Source organism: Numida meleagris, chromosome 4 (assembly GCF_002078875.1).
Source record: "Numida meleagris isolate 19003 breed g44 Domestic line chromosome 4, NumMel1.0, whole genome shotgun sequence".
NCBI classification, from domain to species: Eukaryota; Metazoa; Chordata; class Aves; order Galliformes; family Numididae; genus Numida; species Numida meleagris.
Genome location: NC_034412.1, coordinates 72639962 through 72658937, shown reverse-complemented (window position 1 = coordinate 72658937; position 18976 = coordinate 72639962). Strand labels below are relative to the sequence as shown.

The following is an 18976-nucleotide window of genomic DNA, read 5'->3' as shown; positions in this document are numbered from 1 at the left end:
TGCTGTTTCAGCAGGGCATCAGCTTCTAGAAGGAAAACTGCTGAGAAAATACCCCCCTTTCAGTCACTCCAATTTAATCCCCAACCAAATGAATGTCAAAGCAATTGGTCAGGATAAAAGTTGCCAGGTAATTTTGGTATTCTTCAGGATATTTTTAACCAAGGTCACTGAATGGTGTAGTAAAATTTTTGTTATCTGTCATATATTCAGTAACAAGTTTTTATTTTCTCATCTGTAAGATCTTAATACACATTCAAGTTCCATCAACATTTTTTTCAGACCACTCCTATCACACATTGTACTCTAGGATTTTCAAAATCCATCCAAACTTAACCAGCATTGTTATTTTTGTACATAGCTGGACTTCGTTGCGCATATTTAGTGACCAGAATTATTTAGAGAAAAGTCAAGCAATACATTTTGAATTAAGCAGTTGGAAAGGGGATAGAGCATTTTCAGAGGAACACTGCTAAGTAAAATTAGCAGGCAAGAACACTGGCTGTCATTATGTAAGCCCTTAGGCTCCAACCAGCACTGAAAGACTTTCAAACACATTGCTCCCACAGAAAGCCCACATGCAAAGTGGGGGGGAATTCATGGAGCACCACAGAGTCATACAAGCACTAAAATAAACCATATTTTGTTTGTTATTATTGTTTATCACTACGGGGATCCTTCACCTGTTCTTACCTCTGTGGCAGCCTGAAGGACATTTGTGATTTCTGCAGCCTAGGGTCCGCCCACAGACTTGATCACAAGGTGGACAGTTCCCAGAACAGCACTATTGAAACAAAATACTCTATGTAACCACAAACTTCTGGTATAAATTTGTCCTCTTCTACTATCTTATTTTCCCCAATACTTCTTGAAATATTATTCATGAAATTTAGTCAAATTTCCTCAAATTTATTTCAGAAATAGAATGAGGATATCTATAAAGTTGTTTGATAAAAAGTCAAACTTAATAAAAAAATCACACATTTAAAAGTATATTTCTGATACACTAAAAAGGCAGAAGGCTTCCAAAAAACATTGGAACATCTTAAAAGTTAAATTATAAATAGATATATATTATTATCTAGGCAATACATTTGAGACAGACCATTTCCAGACTCTTACCTTTCTTCTGCACTGGTGCTTTTGGCAATCACGAATTTTAGTACACTTTGTCTCACAAAAATAAGGCTTATGACAGGGCATGCGTTTAGTGTGCTTCCCACAGCGGCACTGTTTTTCAACCTCCTGGGCAGCAACATAGGGAAAAAGCAAGGTGTTTTTAATACACATGAAGTCCATCCCCAAAAGAAAAAAAAAATGGAAAGAAAAGAAAACAGATGCAAGAGGAGTGGAAAAAGATGTTCTACTACTTGCTGGAAAAAAAAAAACATTTATGGCCAAGTAACATTACAATGCTCTATCACAACAGATAGTGTATTTCATGCTCTAAGAGCAATAACCAGTGTGGGACCTTGTGTCAGCACTGCAAACATTGCGCTCTAGATGGCACTTCACGGTAAGACTTTAGCCTTGGTTTCACCAGGAGGATGGCCACTTCAAGAGAACCATTTGAGTATACAGTGCAAGATATCAAGCATACATGCAAAATGAATTCATGTAAAAAACCACCTCACCGGCACAGTAAATCTGACCTTCATTCCAGCTATAATATACTAACTACTTCCACCACAGACTTAACAGTCAAGACTGGTCCAGAAGAGACCATCAGACAGAGCTTTACAGGCCAGACCACGAAAGCTCCACAGGTACTTAGGGCTGAGCAAAGCATTATTTTCTTACTAACAAGAAAACAGTGGTATGTAACATCATCTTCTCTTTCATGAACAAAGACATATAAAAACAGAACAGCAAGGAAAGAGTTGGGTAAAAATTAAGTGTCTTTCAGGGTGCACTTAAGTTAAAAATAATAATTATTACAATAATAAAACATCTTTATCTCAGAAAAGTCATAGATTTTGTGACAGACATCATTTCATTTTCCTCAGTCAACTTGCAGTGTTCTGAAGATAGAGTGTTCGCAAACACTAGTATACGTGAAACAGCTACACAGCTGGACCAACCTGTCTGCATGTTTCACAGGGACCTCGATGACAGCGCTGCAAACATTTATGGATGCCACACTCTAAAACTTTGTCACAACTATCACCGCAGGTGGGCACATCTTCTGTACAAGGCAACATAAACTCTAGATGAAAAGAGAGAAGGACAAGAAAACATTTAGAAAAACAAAATTTAGAAAACAATGCATACTGCAATGTGACCTAAATGCCAATTACCTTGTTTTTGCAAAAAAGCTTCTCTAGAAATTTAACTCTAAATAAAGTTTGAAAGAATGATGCAGAAATGTACATTTCGGCTTTCACAGCTCACTCTAAGACCTTTTTACGGACCTTGCGCTGCAGAAGTAACCTAAACTGCTGACATTCAAAGGCTGGGTGATGTTTATTTAACTTATTGGGGAACAAAAAGAAGGCTTACTTGATTTTCCACATGGACAGGACCTTTTCCCAGAACGAGGACAGTCTCCACAGGGACCAGCATGACAAACTTGTTCACATGTGTGATTACCACAAGGTAAAGCTTTCCCACACACCTGGAAAGTTTAGAGAAACCAAGTGAATGCAATGTAACAAAATGACACATTAAGATAAAACAATTCAAGACAAAAAAAAACTATGGATGCCAGATGCCTGGATGGAATGAAAACTTTCTCAGCAATGAGGAGCTAATTGTAGCAATGATTTTGTTAACAAGCTTTCAATTTGTTGAGTTTGCCAAATGAAACCGATCACCCCTGCAGCGATCCTGACCGGAAGACCACTCTACATTGAGGGGTCAGTGATTCATAAAAGTTAGCCTGAGTAGGCACAGGCCTACAATGTGGTAGGCTGCATATAGCACAGACTTCAGGCCCGTGTGCTGCACACATCCCATGCCAGTGATTAAACTTAGGCAGTTAATAGCAACAGAGGAGCCCACAGGCAGCTCCTACTTGGTGACAGCTACTATGCCAAGCGTACGACCTTGCCTTTATCTAGAAGCTCAGCAAGAAGTTCTCACAGGAACATCCTTTCTGTTTGGCAGTAGCAGAGATTAACAGAGTTGCTTTCTTGTAACAAAATCCTACAACAGTTTGAATGACCAAAACAGAGTAACACTTGCTACGGACAGGGTCTGCACAGCATGCTGAACACGGATCCCAGGCGCACTCAGTGCTGCACAGCTTTGGATTCCCACCATCTAAAGGGTCATAATATTAATTACACTGTTCTCTCTTTCTGTACAGAGTTAGGTCAAATAAACATCATTTTAACTGATTTACAGAGTCTTCAGTACTCTTCTTACTGGGATCAAAGTGGCTAGCACGTTCTGGTACAATTTCCACACCACCAGTTAAATTTTCTAAATTATTTTTATTTTTTCCAGTCTGTCAATCTACAGACTTAGTCCTTAAGAATGAGTTGGAAATATATTTTAAACAATGAATCACATGGCTTTCATTCTGCTACAGTTGCTAGAAGTAAACAAGCATGAAACTTACCTCCTAAGCTCTGGTTTCATGTTTATGACATTTCAGCTTCAAGTATATTCTTTTTTTTTTTAGTACCAGGTCAAATTCACTACTAGCTTACAGCTAACACAATTCCTAAACAGTGTAGTTTTAACTACTGTCAGAAATGAAGTAGGCTACCAAGTATAGTCATTCTCAAACACTGTTGCCTACATTTTTGACTGCACTTTTTAAAACTTAAGCGAAATTATTTTCACATAGAAATGTGCCTTTTCAATCTGTAATACACTGAGTAATCAAATTTTATAAAGATGTGAGCAAGCTAAGGAAAGGCATCTTCATGAACATACCTGATCACACTGCCACTGAGGACTTGCACAAAGCCTTTCTGCTGTCTGCCTTCCACAGATGCATCGCTGTTTACTGACACGTGGACAAGGCTGACAATCTCCTGTATGAAGTTGTAAAGTTACATTGAGCATAGGAATTAGATATTTTGTATTCAACTTGGAAAATAATAATATTTCTTAAAAAGTGAAACAACTGCTTTTTTGAAGCCTAAGGAGGCAGTCTACCTGAGTGACAGGGATTCTCACAAGTATGTTGTCCACACAGCAACATTCGTCCACATGGCAGATGACATGACCATTCCTTGGCACTGCACCTTCGGGGCATTGGTTTAGCTTTCCTACAGTGACAGGATGTTGTGACCATCTTTGGACAAGGTGGACAGGGACCTAAGCACAGGAAAAAAAAATCATTCCTAGCTATTCAGTAAACACATCCTTAACTAACATCTATTTTATTCAGAGAATTTTAAATACAGTTAGCTGATTTAAAGTAAAATTATGCAACAACTACATAAATAGAGATCAAATAATCAAGAGAAACAATGAGTTTACCTGGATGACAAAGTAGCAAACATTTATGCCCACAAGGAGGTTTGAATTCCCTCTCACATACTTGACCACAGGAGTGAGGTACCAGCCATGGGTCCACTGTTGGATTCTCTACTTTTCCACAGTAACAGTAATACTTATTGGGAGTTTCAGATCTTTTGTATTCAAACCTACATTTTGGACTATAAGAAGGTAAAAAGGGAGGGAAAAGGAAAAGCATTAGTTTTAATTATTTCAGTTTCCCTAGTTTGTTAACAGGCTACCAATTAAGATTCTTACAACTAGTGTAACCAATAAAACTATATCTATAATAAACAACAAAGGTCTTGCTATACACATATCTGTTAGCCTTGACGGTGTCAGATATTACAAAAATGCATCATTCCTAAAGGTTGATAGGCACCAAAGATCTGTAGTTTGTCAGTTCCACAGGCCCTAAGCACTTTCTGCTGTAAACCACCAGATAAGGGAGGGGAGGCAAGAAGAACAAGACAGCTACTGGGGAAAGACAACAAACAAGCAGTTCCTCCTCAGATAAGAGCAGAGTCCTTAAGAGGGCTATGTCATTATCATCTTCAAACAAAATGTCAATTTGCCCCTATATACCATTTCTCTGAAATGACTTCGCAGATTTTATTTAAGCACACAATAAACGTCACCTGTCTTGCAATCTTTAAATGTACTGTATTTAAGCACAGTGTTTATAGAACTAATCTGTAACAAAGCAGGCACTGTTAACTTGTACAAAACTTGAGACATCGCCAGCCAATAACTCTATACATTATTTTCTAAGCAAACCAGCTTGTCTGAGATCCTACGTTAATAGAGTTTTTGAATCCATCAGGCACTTTCGACCAAATTTGACAGAGGATTTTATCTTAGAGATATTGCATATACCCACATAAAAGCACGTGGGAAAATTATAGTACAAAACGAACGTGCACAGAGAAACCTTAACTTTCAGAGACAAACGTACTGAAAAAATAAAGTTCATTCATGTAGCCACAGTATTACCACCTCCTTTACACAATCTCATCTAAAATTCATGACTAACTTGAGTTACAAAGGGACTTAAAAATCATAATTAGTAAAAGAAAAACTAAACATCTTACTACTTTAGAACAGACTTTTTTAAATTTTAAATTTTGTTTGCCAATTTTAAAAGACACAGATAAATAAGTAAGACCATTTTGAAATAATTACTAAAAAGCTGACATGATGGATCATTTACTTTTTCACAGATTAAAATGAATTTGATGTAGCAAAATACTTTTAATATCACCGAAATATTACCAACTTATGTTAGCAAAAACTTGAAAAGAATTCAGAAAAACCATACAAAAGCAAGTCTTCTAAACTTTTTCACGTATGTTTTTGCATGTCACTTACATGTACCAATCCTTTCTAAAGCAACTCCAGTGCACACGTTTCACAACAAAAGAATCTATGTAAATATATCACGAAGAACTCACCATGGCCACGGATAATCTTTCTTCCCAAAATCATCATCCGTCAAAGGAGATGACACAAGGAAAAGGCTGTCCTTGGCCCACTTTTGGATGCACACCAGGTGAAATATACAGAAGCACCCACAGCAACTCCAGACCTAGTGAGCAGATATAAGTGCCACTTTTTTTTTAATGAGTATTTTTTCCCCCTGTTTCAGTTGATGAAAATCCAATATCAAAAGAAAAACAAGCTTGCTATTTGTGTAAAATGTAAAAACAGATTTCCAAAGGTAAATTACACCTGTTGTTATGTCAGATTAATAGAGGAAGTTTTATTTGTACAGATTCACATTCCTATTCTTCTTGCCACTGTGGTAAGTTTTCATCAAAGCTTACGGAGCCCAAAATATTCATGTAATCATTGAAATGCTGAGATATGCACACCTTTAGAGGTCATACAGTGCTACCTCTTGCCCAAAGTGCAATTACAGCCACCTTAGCAGTTGCCTAACTTTAAGACCTGGGGAGTCCTTAAAGATGGAGACTCCACAATCACCTTGGCCAACCTCTCCAAGCATAGCACTACCTTTCCTGTATCTAGTCTGCACCTTTCAAGCCTCAGATTGTGCCACGTCCCCTTATTATACCATCTGTCACCACATAGAAGACTTGCTTTAGTTTTCTTCACAACTTCAAGAGGCCAGAGCCTGTAATCATATCATTCCTTAGCATCCTCTCTGCCAGACTAAACAAGCCCAACTCTATCACATACCCTAGGTAAAAGTATCAAGAAGTTTTTCCCTGTTCAAGTATCAACAGTTACCTAAAATCATTAAGAAAAAGACTTCTTTACAAGAATGGCTTGCAATATGGTCTTTTTTCAAAGATTTAAAGAAGTATACCTCAAAAGAAGCGGCAAACATTTGCTTTTAATTCTGTTCAGCTTAAGAGAGCTGATTTTGATAGTATTCTCTCTCTATCACTAAACCACTGTGGTTTCAGCATACTCCTCTTTGCTAGTTCTGGAGTGAAGTAACAATATTTTGCTTAGAATATCAACCTGCTGCTGAAAAGAAATTTAAGTAATAGAAACGCAGTTTTATGCCTTTGGTACCTGTCACATGATGTGACAAATTGTCAGCTTTGAATGAATGGAAATATTTGGTAAAAGAAAGGCAGCAGAAATTTCTTTATCTTTTCAATAATGTATGATATTGCTACAAATTAAAATACTTGAAAGCATACAGTCAAATACTTACAGCTTGGTTTCTTTTAACTGAAGCAATGCAGATCAGACATGTCATAGCCCCTGACTGGAAAGCTTCGTTCATGTACTGTCTTGTACGTTCCAGTTCACTTGCATCTCCATCTTTAATGTACAAAAAATTTTTAAAGCAATCAGTACTGTTTGACCTGCTATTCTGTACGTGTTGAGACCATTGTAAAAGTAATTTCTTTCCTCTGAACAGAGGGCAGTCATGTATTACTACAAAACCACATTATTAATTAGTAATTATTATTACTTAAGAAAGTTGCAAAACTATACCATTGTTTCTGCTGAATAAGGCAAGAAACACAGCAAGTATGTACTGTTGGGAACAAGTATTTTCAGTACATCAGAAAGAAAGAAGTACATCAGAAAAACAGTGTTTTCTCTCCAATTGTGCAAAAGCTCTAACACATAACCAGTAATATCATCTCTTCCATGCTTTCATATCCAAAAAATTACATTACAAAAAAAGTTTACCGGTTTGACTGGTGTAAATGGTAAATGTTTTTGCCAAAATCTTTCCTTGTTTTACTTCAGCATCTTCATCATCATCTTCTGATGAAGAACTAAACTGCTCTTCAACTAGCTTTCTTGCTGCAGCCTGATTTGCTCTCTTAATTTCATCAAATTTCCTCTGTGAAGACAATTCTATTTAAAAGAAAAGATTGTCATGATCTTAACCATTGTTAATCGTACCACATTCAGTTCTTCATCCTTTCAGCCGCCCTTTTCTTAGAGTTTGCTTATTTTAGGTATCTGAGGGTGCTATTTTGTTACACTTCCAACACCACACAGGAAAATATAAACTACTTTTCCTGATTCACTGGGCAACAGGAATTACTACTTGTCAGTTACTTCTGACATCCAACCAGACATGCTGAAATATATTCATTAATAATGATGCATTACTAAAAACATTTGTAAAAACAACACGAGAAAAAAAAAAACAACCAACATGTTTCACAGCATAAGGCAAAAAAAAAAAAGCAAGATCAGGCAAGTCTTGGCAACAGCAAATGTTACAATTTGCTACAGCCAACTCTCCTGGCATCTGGTGATTTTTTTTTGCATTTTGACTTCAGTTGATTTCCCTCCAACCAACAAGTCCTTATTGTAATAGTGGGGTTATAGCAACATTAGAATCGACAGGGTACCTTAACACTAGCTTTTAAGTTTCTGCCTGTGAAGCTGAGGAACATTTTCATGGGGGGAAAAGAACGACAGAACTTAAAAGTTGGTAATACACCTCAATGCCTTTAAGATAAGGCGTTCCAGTGCTCTAAAAGACTTCAGCAGACCAGAGGTCCTAAGGCACCTGCTGGTTTCCCACCATCGTACTACACTACACACGCCCCGCTTACCGCCCGACCCCTGCCTGCTGCCGCGCACGGTCCTCACCGCGCTCCCTAACAGCTGCTAACCACGCCGCAGCCGTTCCTCAAGCTCACCCCACCGCTCGAAGGGCACTGACTGCAAACACCTCGGGATAGCTCCAGGACGCTGCGCGCACGCAGGGCTCCTGGGGGGGGGGGGGGGGGGGGGGGGGGGGGGGGGGGGGGGAAGGGCCCGCGAGGCCCCCGCCGACCTCGCGCCTGGCTGCCCGCGCTGACCCCCGGCTCACTCCCTCCGGCAGCGGGGCTGGGGCCGGGCCCACCGCCACACGCGTCCGCCTCGCTCTTCCAGGGGCCCCGTTCGGGGGTCTCCCCGAGGCCAGGCCGGGGTGCGGGGCCCCGCCGGAGGGCTGAAGGGGAGAAGGGGCACTCACCGCCGGTCCCCTCAACGCCGCTCGCCGCCGCCCGAACGCACGCGCCGCTGCGGCCGACTGGGGCTGGGGGCCGAGCAGCCGCCCCGGCGCGGCCGGAGAGCCCATCCCCGAGCCTGGCGCGGCCCCGGCCCCGGCCGCCTTGCCGCCAGGCCGCTTCCATCCCTCCCCGCCAGCGGGAGAACGGCTTCACTCCCGCCGCCTCCCGGCCGCAGCCGCGCTAAGGTGAGCACTCCGCCCTCCCCGCCGGCCCGGCCCCTCCGCACGGAAGCGGCAGGCGGAGGCCTGACTACAGCTCCCAGCGCCCCCCGCGCGGCAGTGAGGCTCGAGGCGGCGGGACGGGGCCGAGCGGCGGCTCGGAGGACTACAACACCTAGTGTGCACCGCGGAGGGGCCTCCGGAGCGGTGGCGTGCGCACGCTGCTGTCTCCTGCTCGCAGCCTGGCCGTGCTGCCAGCTGGGGGGGGCAGCAATCCTCGGGTCGGGAGGAGGAGGGGAGTTCAAGTGGTGGCTCTGTAGGCTCTGTATTTAAGGTTTTCTTCCAGCAAATACATATTGATAGGAGTTAATTAAAGATTTCAGATCGTAAAGAGCCTGAAAATACTAAATAAGCTGCTGGTGGTCAGTCCTGTTTTTTTGTGTTTTGAAATGTTATTCACGGGAAAGCGGCAACTAGTGACTGCAATTCATGTAATCGCTGAAAGATCCGAGAGAGACAACGTGCGCAGTAGCCCTCTGTCTTTATTAATTAAGACTCGGTATAATATTATTAATTCTGTAACATTTCTCTAATACACAACCTTAAACTCTTCAACAAAGATGAAAAGTGCTTCTTAAGTGCCTCGATACAGCCCTATAGGATGCTGCTGCCATATGGATTGTGAGTTATAATAAAGATCTGAATTACAAGAATGCTGACTGCAAAGCCCAACGTTAAAAATGCAGAAAATGCCAGAATTACACTCCTTCTTGTTAGCACGATAGGTTTGAATTGAATGCATACCCTCTTGCCTCACCGACACATTTTCCATTGTGTTGTTCAAAGCACAAGATCAATAGTGAATGAACAGTCATCCCATATAAATATTCCGTATAAAACCTATGTGTTTATTACTTCATAACATTTAATCCTTGCTCTTAAATCAGTCTTTTATAGATCTCTCCCATTCTAGAAACTCATTAGCATTAAAAAAAAATAAAAGAAATTGATAGACTTTGCGAGAGACCCATTTTGCTCAAACAACAGATCCAATTTGTAGCATTTCCATCTTACTAAAGAGAAAAATAGAAATATAGAAATATTATCAGGTGATAGCAGTTTTACACATGTATTGTTTAAGACTGGAAGTCCAATTGCCCAAGATATTAAAATGCCCTAAGTACGGAATTCTGTATTCTCTCTGTGCATTCCCTTTTTTTTACTCACAGTTATTAAACTAGTCCAACATCAAGTGACTACAATAAAAATCTACTGAAAACATCTAGGCAAGACTGAGACCACAACAAATAAAACCAAATTTGCCAATGAAAAAAAGACATATGCTAAGGAAAAGCCAAGGAGAAGATGCTTCTTAAACCGATTGAAAACTTACCAGACTTGTGAAACGGTATATTTTACTATTTTAGTAGTAAGAACAGGAGAAAGAAATACCCAGCCAATTAAAATTAAAAAAAAATGCTTTCTTTCCCCAGCAGTAGCTACAGAAGATGCTGCAGGGAGAGCCTGGCCTCCTTCCATCATCTCCTCCTTTTGCACTCTGCTGGTATCCATAGCTATTACTTTAGCAACATAAAGATTTTTAAGCACAAATATTAAAGAAATGGTAGCCTGTGTTCAGCACCCATGGGATTACACAGAGCAGAGCATTCTTCAGCATGTGCTACCACTGTGGGAAGAACAGCTAGATTTTCAGCCATCTGTACTTCTTATACAGATATGTAAAAAAGGCCAGATTTTCTCCCCTCCACATTCCAGCCTTTTCCTGTGCTATCCCTAAAACAGCACCATTTTAAAACTGCCCACTCATATTTCAAGAAATCAGCTGAGGTAGACCCAGTGAAGTCATAATATTATCCAGATCTTACAACCTTCAGTGCTCACATCTGCATTGTAGATATACCTAATTCTTTATAAACAGAAATATGTAATTCCTTATGTAATATCCCATATTTAATTAATTATACTTTAATGAGTAGATGTTAAAATGTGTTTGTTTATACACAAATGTATTATCATAATTCATGCCTATATTGACTTCAGATAATAAATACAATTACCAAACTTTTCCATCTTTCCATAAGACATGAAGAAATGGTTTTAAAACAGTCAGCAAAACCTTCAATATTCATACATAATTAGAATGCATTTGATGTACAACGATATAACAAAAATAGTAAGATTTTATGTCCTGTCCTCATTCTTGATTCTTCTCTTTCTTTCCTAAACCTGCCAAATATGTGTTGCTTGTAGGGAATCAGTGATATTATCTCAACAGATAATTTTTCGTAAGTAATAGTTGGGTCATACAAGATTAGAAAAGAATATATTCCACTCCATGAAAGACTTGGCCCTCAGTCCTATTGCCAGCTGCTAGATTTTTATTCTGTTTTTGTCACTCCAGGTTTATCTGTGGATGGATCTGCTTCTTCAAAGTCTAAGAATTCTTGCTCTATAACTGGCTTCAATATTTTCTCGATTTGTGTAAGTCTTTTTTTCAGTTTCTGTTGTGCAGCATCATACTCAGCTAACAACCTGGCAAACTTTGTTTGTAATCTGTCCATTGATCCTTCCATATAAGCAACCTTCTCTTCCAGGTCTTTAGGATCACTTCCTAAATTTGCAACTTCAATGTCCAGCAATCCATCTTTCATGAGGATTTGTTTACCTTTTTCTTCCAGCATTGCCTTCGCATCAGGATACTCTGTTAAAGCCTCCATGAGATCATCTTTAGACAGGCAGAACAAATCTGAGTATCCAATGCTTCTAATATTGGCTGTTCTTCGATTGCCGGCTTTGCTGCCTTTGATATTAAGAATACTGATTTCTCCAAAATAGCTGCCATCACTTAGGACCACAAATTGTGTCACTCCATCATCAGCGACTACAGCAAGTTTGCCTTCTTTGATAATGTACATTTCTCGTCCAATATCTCCTTTTCTGCAAATATAGTCTCCAGGACTGTATACTTGCGGCTGGAGTTTCAAAACAAGTTCAACCAACAGACCAGCTTCGCAGTCTGCAAAAATCCGAACTTTTTTTAATGTTTCCAGGTGAACGTTGATTGCAATCTCTGCTCTGAGTTTGTCTGGCAGATACTTCAAGACTTCCCTTTCATCCACAGCCTTTTTGTTTGTCCAGAGATAGTCAAACCACTTTATAACTCTTTTTTCCATGTCTTTACTTACATTCCGAAAGTGCATATACTGCTTGATAGCATCAATCTTTGCTTGAAACTCTGCCCTGGCTGCATTCATGTTGGAGATCATAGAACCGACATTACCAACGATGGTAGCAAAAATCAATACTCCAACCAAGAAGTCAACAACAACAAAGAAGTACTCAGAATCCCGTACAGGAGGGGGTGTTTCACCAATAGTAGTCAGGGTCAGTGTGGACCAGTAGAGGCTATAGACGTACTTTCTGGTCAGACGGGCAAATTCAGGATGGGAGGTGTTGGGGTAGACCCATGTGTCAGCCCCAAATCCAATGGCTTTTGAGATCGAATAATACACACAGGCATTCCAATGAATAATAATCACAATGTACATGACAAGGTTAGAGATCCTGAAGATATTTGGGTAGTTTGTCCTTGTTTCTGTTCGCTGGAAGAATTCAAACATCCGAGCTACTCTGAGCAGTCGGTTTATTCTCAATTCTGGGTAATTCAGTCCTAACTTAAAGTATAAGAGGTCGGTTGGAATGATTGACAGAAAATCTAATTTGAATTGTAGGGAGCTCTTATATTTCTCTTTAAGCTTTTGTTCTTCTTTCACTAGAAGACCTTGTTCCAGGTAACCTAAAATCAAGTTGTATGTAACTATTAAAATTTTTCATTTTCAATTGTTTTGTATTTAGTGTCAAACCAAACGTTCTTTGAAAAACATGTTGAGTGCAAGTTCCAGATGATGCACAACTTTCCTTTTCTTAAAAGCAGTTTCTCATGTCCAAGTATTCAACTTAGTGCCATATGGTTCAGCTTAAGCTAAAATATACAGCTTTGAAAAGTATACTTTCCTAGTTCTGATTCTTTTCCTTCCACTGTTCCAATATCTAATGAACATTTGGGGGGGAAAAAAAAACACGCTATAGGAAGGATGGCTAATGGGGAAAAAAGCCTTGGACTTTCAGTTCCATATTAAAAGTATCTAGCTCTGGATGTAGTATAAGATTTTAAAATAAACATATTTATAGAAAGAATGAATTATTCAATTATAATCAAGTATACATACCCGTTCTTGTCCGTACAAACATGTCAGCAATATAGATCACATCAGAAACATAATCAACAATAAACCATACAGCTAAGTAGTCATTCTGAAGCTCATCAAAACAGGCTCTGAATAGGAAAAGGAAAAAGTAAGTTACCATGAAAACAAAATGAAATACCTGAATGAAATGACTGTTGAATGAAGTAAGTTTCCTATTAGGTATATATATTACAGTTTGTCAGAAGTTTTATTGAAGGAGTACCTCACCTAGCAATAATCATCGTCCAGTTGTACATGACAGGCATTGTGATGCAGAACAACCAATTGTAATACATATTTCCTGCTGGATCAATAATGAAAATATCTTTCTTCTTCCTGAGAGATAGGTAGAGAAAAGGAGCTATAAGAAGAGACTGAAAATATGCGTAATAAATTTTGAGGAACAAAGAATTCCAGAAATTATTAATGTTAAATAAAGGGTCTTTGTTAAAGCTAAGCTTCCTTGAGTGAATGCAATAAAATGATTACATGAATATGGATGTTTAAATGAGACAAACCATACCTTCCTCACTGTGAAACATCTAGTTCTGAGCAAGATGAGTTATCAGCACCGTTTATATACAAAAACCAAAGAACATGAAAACAAACACTACATATTTCTCTTCATTGATCAGGAAATGATGATTTTTCTAAGAGTAACAAAAAAAGATAAAGCAAGAGCTTTTAGGTCACAGAAAAGTTTACTTGTTTATAGCTGACACTGAAATGCAGAAGAGCTTCCTTTAGTAGCACATCTTTTGCTGCAGGGCATTACCAAAATATGATGGATAATCACAATCCACACGTGATTTTTTTTGTTTATTTTTTTTAGATCAATTCCATGCAGCATACATGTTCTTATTCTATTTTCTACATAGAAATATAAATCAGAATGAATCTGTTCCTAGGAGAGCAACAGCAGTCCGTATACCAATTTACTAGAGAGTAAGCATCTTTTTTACACCGTGTCCACGAATGGATTTTTTTCGGTTCTACTTAAAAAGTAATTTTATCAAACTAACATAGCAAGTCCTTAATGAAAAATACTTACTCTTCATCCTTTTCTTTCTTCTTCTTATCTTTATTTTTGTGTTTTTCCTTTTTTTCCTTGTTCTTCTGTCTTTCTCCATCCTTTTTATTTTCTGACTTGCTACAAAACAGATTTACATTTTCAGTTATTACAGATTAAGTTAAAGCATATTTGGAGAATTAAATGCTTTAGGAATAGTAGTAGACTCTACTGGTAGCAAAAATCAGTGCTGCAACCAAGAAGTCAACAACGATAAAGAAGCACTCAAGAAGTAGATCCTTAAAGTAGATTTTTTGTCTTACCTCTTCTTTTCTTTTTTCTTTTTCTTCTCTCTAAGGAAAAAGAAAACACAATAGTTATTTTTTCCACTTTAAATTATTAGAATCATCTGAGTTTGTTAAGGATAAAGCATTATACTTAGTTGTTTGGCCTTGAAAATTTGTTTTTCCTATTGCATTCATACAGAACTACTGCCATTTGCAATTAATAGACATAATAGCAATAGCTTTGGTATTGGGAATGATCTTAATATTTTATGTCTATAAAGTTCAAATGTATATGTAATCTCTTTTGGGATTACTTGCATGACATAACTGCTTGTAAGGAAATTATTAGATAAAGATTACTCCTTTTCATTGCTACTTAAGCAGCCAATATAGCAGTACTATCATTTTATGAAGTTGCAAAGGTACTTACTCATCTTTATTACTATTGTTGTTAATATTGTATCGTGCAAATGAACCAGGTAGATACCATTGCCTAGGGAACAGCAAAAGAACAGTTATATATTAGCTGCTGAAATAAAAAATGTATATTTCCTCTACATTGTCAAAAGCCGTTTTTCACAATTTTAATCTATGCAAATGGTTACAAAAAAGAATACATCACATTGTTATAAAATCAATTTATTAATAGAGAATGAAGAAAATTAGATGAAGGCAAGTTATCTATGCTCAATTAATCCCATGCAAATTATTTAATAATAGAAAAATAAACACTACACACCAGAATAGCATAGCATAGCATAGCATAGCATAGCATAGGAGAGAATAGAATAGAATAGAATAGAATAGAATAGAATAGAATAGAATAGAATAGAATAGAATAGAATAGAATAGAATAGAATAGAATAGAATAGANATAGAATAGAATAGAATAGAATAGAATAGAATAGAATAGAATAGAATAGAATAGAATAGAATAGAATAGAATAGAATAGAATAGAATAGAATAGAGCAAATCTGTCACACCTGTTTTCCCCTTTGTCCCTCCGTCCAGGATCCTCACTGGTGTCTTGCACCACCACGCTGGGAATAATTGCATGGGAGTGATGGGTCTCAACTACCCCTACCTTCATGGTCAAATTTGTCTCAGCTTAGATAAGAGAGGAAGATTAATTTCAGAAAGTATCACATCATTTCACAACTAGCAGAACACACTTTTTTTTCCCCCTGAAAATGAGTCTTTTATTTCCTTGCTGCCTTCCAAACTCCTAACAGTTTTTCCAGTTTCCTCTCTCACATGACATTCCCTCCAGATAAACATGGGACTGTGGGTGCTGCAGTGTGCTGAATGACCAGGCAACTGCTGCTGAAGAGAAAGTTCAACATATTTTTCTTTTTGAAAAAGCTTTAATTTAAGTCTTTCTCCTGATCCCATACATTGAAAAAATTAGGAAATGGTGTTTGAAGCCTGTCTTGCTATTTCATTTGGTTTTGAACCAAAGACTCAAAAGTTATTTCATGGAGATGGATAAGTGCACAGGTGACATCCTGAAAACCAAACTAAGAAGCACCCTTTTGTTGGATGCCCAGAGAAACGTCATTATGTATGACTTATGAGAGTTACACTCTGATGAAAGCAAGAGTAGCTGCTGTAACTTGGAATTTGAAGACTGCCAGAAGCTGTTCATATCTGGTTTGTTCATCTCAGTATTTAAAAAAAAAAAAAAAAAGCTGTGGAGGGCACAACTAATATAGTGAATTCTCTACTGCACAAACTTTTAATCACTGAAGTAACTAACTTCTGCTCTCTCTTTCTACCATTATTCTAATGATTTTGTCTGTTATATCTTAATATCAATGAGACTGTCAATTGTTGGAGCATCAGCATCAGTGGTGTCTACAAGTGATCTGCTCTTGACAGGGCCTTTTAGATAGGATTTCAAAATAGATGCTATTCACTGCGATAGCAATATGCCCATGCATATGAAGTCAGAGTGTAGAGCTGCCTGTAAGCCACAAACAGACAAATAAGTGGCTGTTCCACTGGTAAATGGAGTCTAGTGCCATAGAATAAATCAGTTTTAAAGTAATTCCATTCTGTAGTGAAGCACACTGTGAAAGAGAAGTAGGGGGATATAGCTGCAACAGTACTGCCAGACTTATCTGACTTCATTAGCCAATGAAACTAAAAAATATTCCTATATAAAAAATAGGAAACTCATGTTTCGAGCAGTTGATAGGCATGAATTATACATGTGTAAAAAATGGTATAGAAATATAAATCATTCTACAAACCAGAAAAATGAAAATTGAAGGTTAACATCTGTTAGTTCAAGAATAGTCCTAAATGTTGTCTATCATTGCTGATCAATCAGTCTTTAAATGCTCAACAAACATCAGGTCTAAAGTGTCACAGAAAAAAAACACATAGCAAACATTAGGACAGATTCACCAACAGCCTAAAAGCAGCAACAGAGTTTCCACTGACTTGCTCCAAGGGTAGATTGTATTTGAGTGCTTGGAGACCGAAAGTGTACCAGGTTAAATTAAGCAGCTTTGTATCTCCTTACAGGTGCTCTGAAAGCTCTGCTAATCTGGCACACAAAGCCCCACTCTGATTTGACCTATATTCTCCACAGAGCTCACAGAAAATGGTATAAAATAAAGCTGTGTCCAGCCACTCCTGTTCAGTTGGCATCAGACAGCTGCAAAATACCCATCTCAAGGCAAATCATGCCTGTCAGTGTGCTCTAAATCAGTCCACATTAACACTCCCAGTAACAGCTTTTCCAGGAACTTGGCTTTCATGTTTATCTTTGCAAAAGAACAACAACAACAAAAAGATATCTTTGTGTTACATGGACATACTAATTTGCCTATAAGCTAGAAACTAGAGACAACGAGAAGTGTGGTGAAACAGGACACGTAGAAAAACCACACCTATCCAGAACACCTAGCCTGGAGTTTGGGCAAAATCTATGTCCTGCAGATTCCCCTCTTCTCCAGATGAATAGGAATTTCTGTGCATTTTTGCAAATAAACTGATTCCTCTGACTCCATTAGCATCTAACTGAAAAAGAAGTACTGTAGGGTGCTTTGTGTTCTGAGAAGGCAAAAGTTGATGGGAAAGAGGAGCAGCTTTTTGGGACAGGAGTGGAGATTTCACATTTCTGAGGCAATTAAAGCATTTAGTGGACATTAAGTATGCTTCAAAACACGTAGAAACTGGAAGCAGTTTCTACCCTGTAGTCTCAAAGAATTAAATCCAAATCTCAGCTCAGGTGGCTGCTGCCCTAGGTTGTCTCCCTTCTCATACAGTCAAGGACACACAACACAAGAATATCTTCAAATTCAATTAGCACCAAAGCACATCACTTGGAACCTTGATATTGTTGAGTCTAAGACACAGAAATGATAATGCAGTGCGTGCCCCATGCAAACAGAGCAGACACAACAGAGCCTCCTGGCCTGGGGACTGTGGTCACTTTTTGTTACAGCATTTGTACCACAAAACCCTGGCACTGAGAACAGCAGAACCCCATTAAACTCGCTGGCCCAGGATCTCCTTTAAGGCATTTCTGATTACATTATAGAGGTTTTTCAAGCAAAATATTCCAGGCTGCCTTTACTAACTTGTATCACTACCGTATTTCCTTCTCTGTGGTTGCACGTTCTTAAACTGATACATTGTCACAGTTTGTTAGGCCGATGTTTTGTCAGTAGTCAGACGCTCAAGGCCGCACTGTAGTATTTAGGGGGTGAAGTTTGAAAGTCATACAGATAAGTGCTTCCTTTGCAGGTATTTTAGGGTTGGTTTTTTTTGTCTTTTTTTTTCTCTGTATCATCACCAACAGTTTGCATTTACTATCTTGGATTCTTACATGTGACTACTACAACAAACTACCGACTTTTCAAATCTTATGAACTAAAAATTAAATATGTTAATTACTTTGTGTCAAAATCTTTAGGGCTACAAGAAAACGAAGGCAGCATTATTCTTCTACAGGACTGTAGTGAATGGAAGAATAGCTTCCACCCCTTCTACTTTCTTATTTTACCTATTTCTCACTTTGTCATTGATCCAAAGAATTCCGAACCACAAAAACCATCAGTAGCTTAAAAGCATGAATTCTATCAAAGCATAAATCTTCTTTAACATGCAAAAAAGAGTGTCTAGCAGTTCTGGAGTAAAAGGTTTCATCAGTGTGCACACTTACCTTGGTAATGTAACCTGCTGCTTCTGGTAGTGATTCCAGTCCTCTAAATGAGCCACGCTGAAAAGCTAAATATCATCAACATATCAGAATATCAGGATTAAATCCCTTACTAACTGATTTCTCAAGGAGCC

At 38.4% G+C, this 18976-nt stretch overlaps 2 protein-coding genes across 2 annotated transcripts in view; both read right to left on the bottom strand.

Annotated features, from left to right (window-relative positions):
- NFXL1 (nuclear transcription factor, X-box binding like 1) overlaps positions 1 to 9200 on the bottom strand; it is a 43624-nt gene extending 34424 nt beyond the window's left edge. The window contains exons 1-11 of the mRNA XM_021393851.1: positions 8912 to 9200; positions 7624 to 7794; positions 7136 to 7245; positions 5901 to 6034; positions 4432 to 4610; positions 4105 to 4266; positions 3880 to 3980; positions 2497 to 2611; positions 2079 to 2203; positions 1120 to 1242; positions 691 to 781 (exon numbers count right to left, since the gene is read on the bottom strand). Coding sequence (XP_021249526.1) covers positions 691 to 781; positions 1120 to 1242; positions 2079 to 2203; positions 2497 to 2611; positions 3880 to 3980; positions 4105 to 4266; positions 4432 to 4610; positions 5901 to 6034; positions 7136 to 7245; positions 7624 to 7794; positions 8912 to 9071 — 1471 coding nt within the window. The 5' untranslated portion in view covers positions 9072 to 9200. The remainder of the gene's footprint in view (positions 1 to 690; positions 782 to 1119; positions 1243 to 2078; positions 2204 to 2496; positions 2612 to 3879; positions 3981 to 4104; positions 4267 to 4431; positions 4611 to 5900; positions 6035 to 7135; positions 7246 to 7623; positions 7795 to 8911) is intronic.
- On the bottom strand, positions 11506 to 15761 carry CNGA1 (cyclic nucleotide gated channel alpha 1). The gene is made up of 7 exons (XM_021396801.1): positions 15655 to 15761; positions 15101 to 15172; positions 14707 to 14736; positions 14426 to 14524; positions 13603 to 13710; positions 13357 to 13463; positions 11506 to 12923 (listed from the first exon to the last, which is right to left on the bottom strand). Exons 1-7 carry the CDS (start codon positions 15759 to 15761, stop codon positions 11506 to 11508), a joined length of 1941 nt encoding a protein of 646 aa, XP_021252476.1.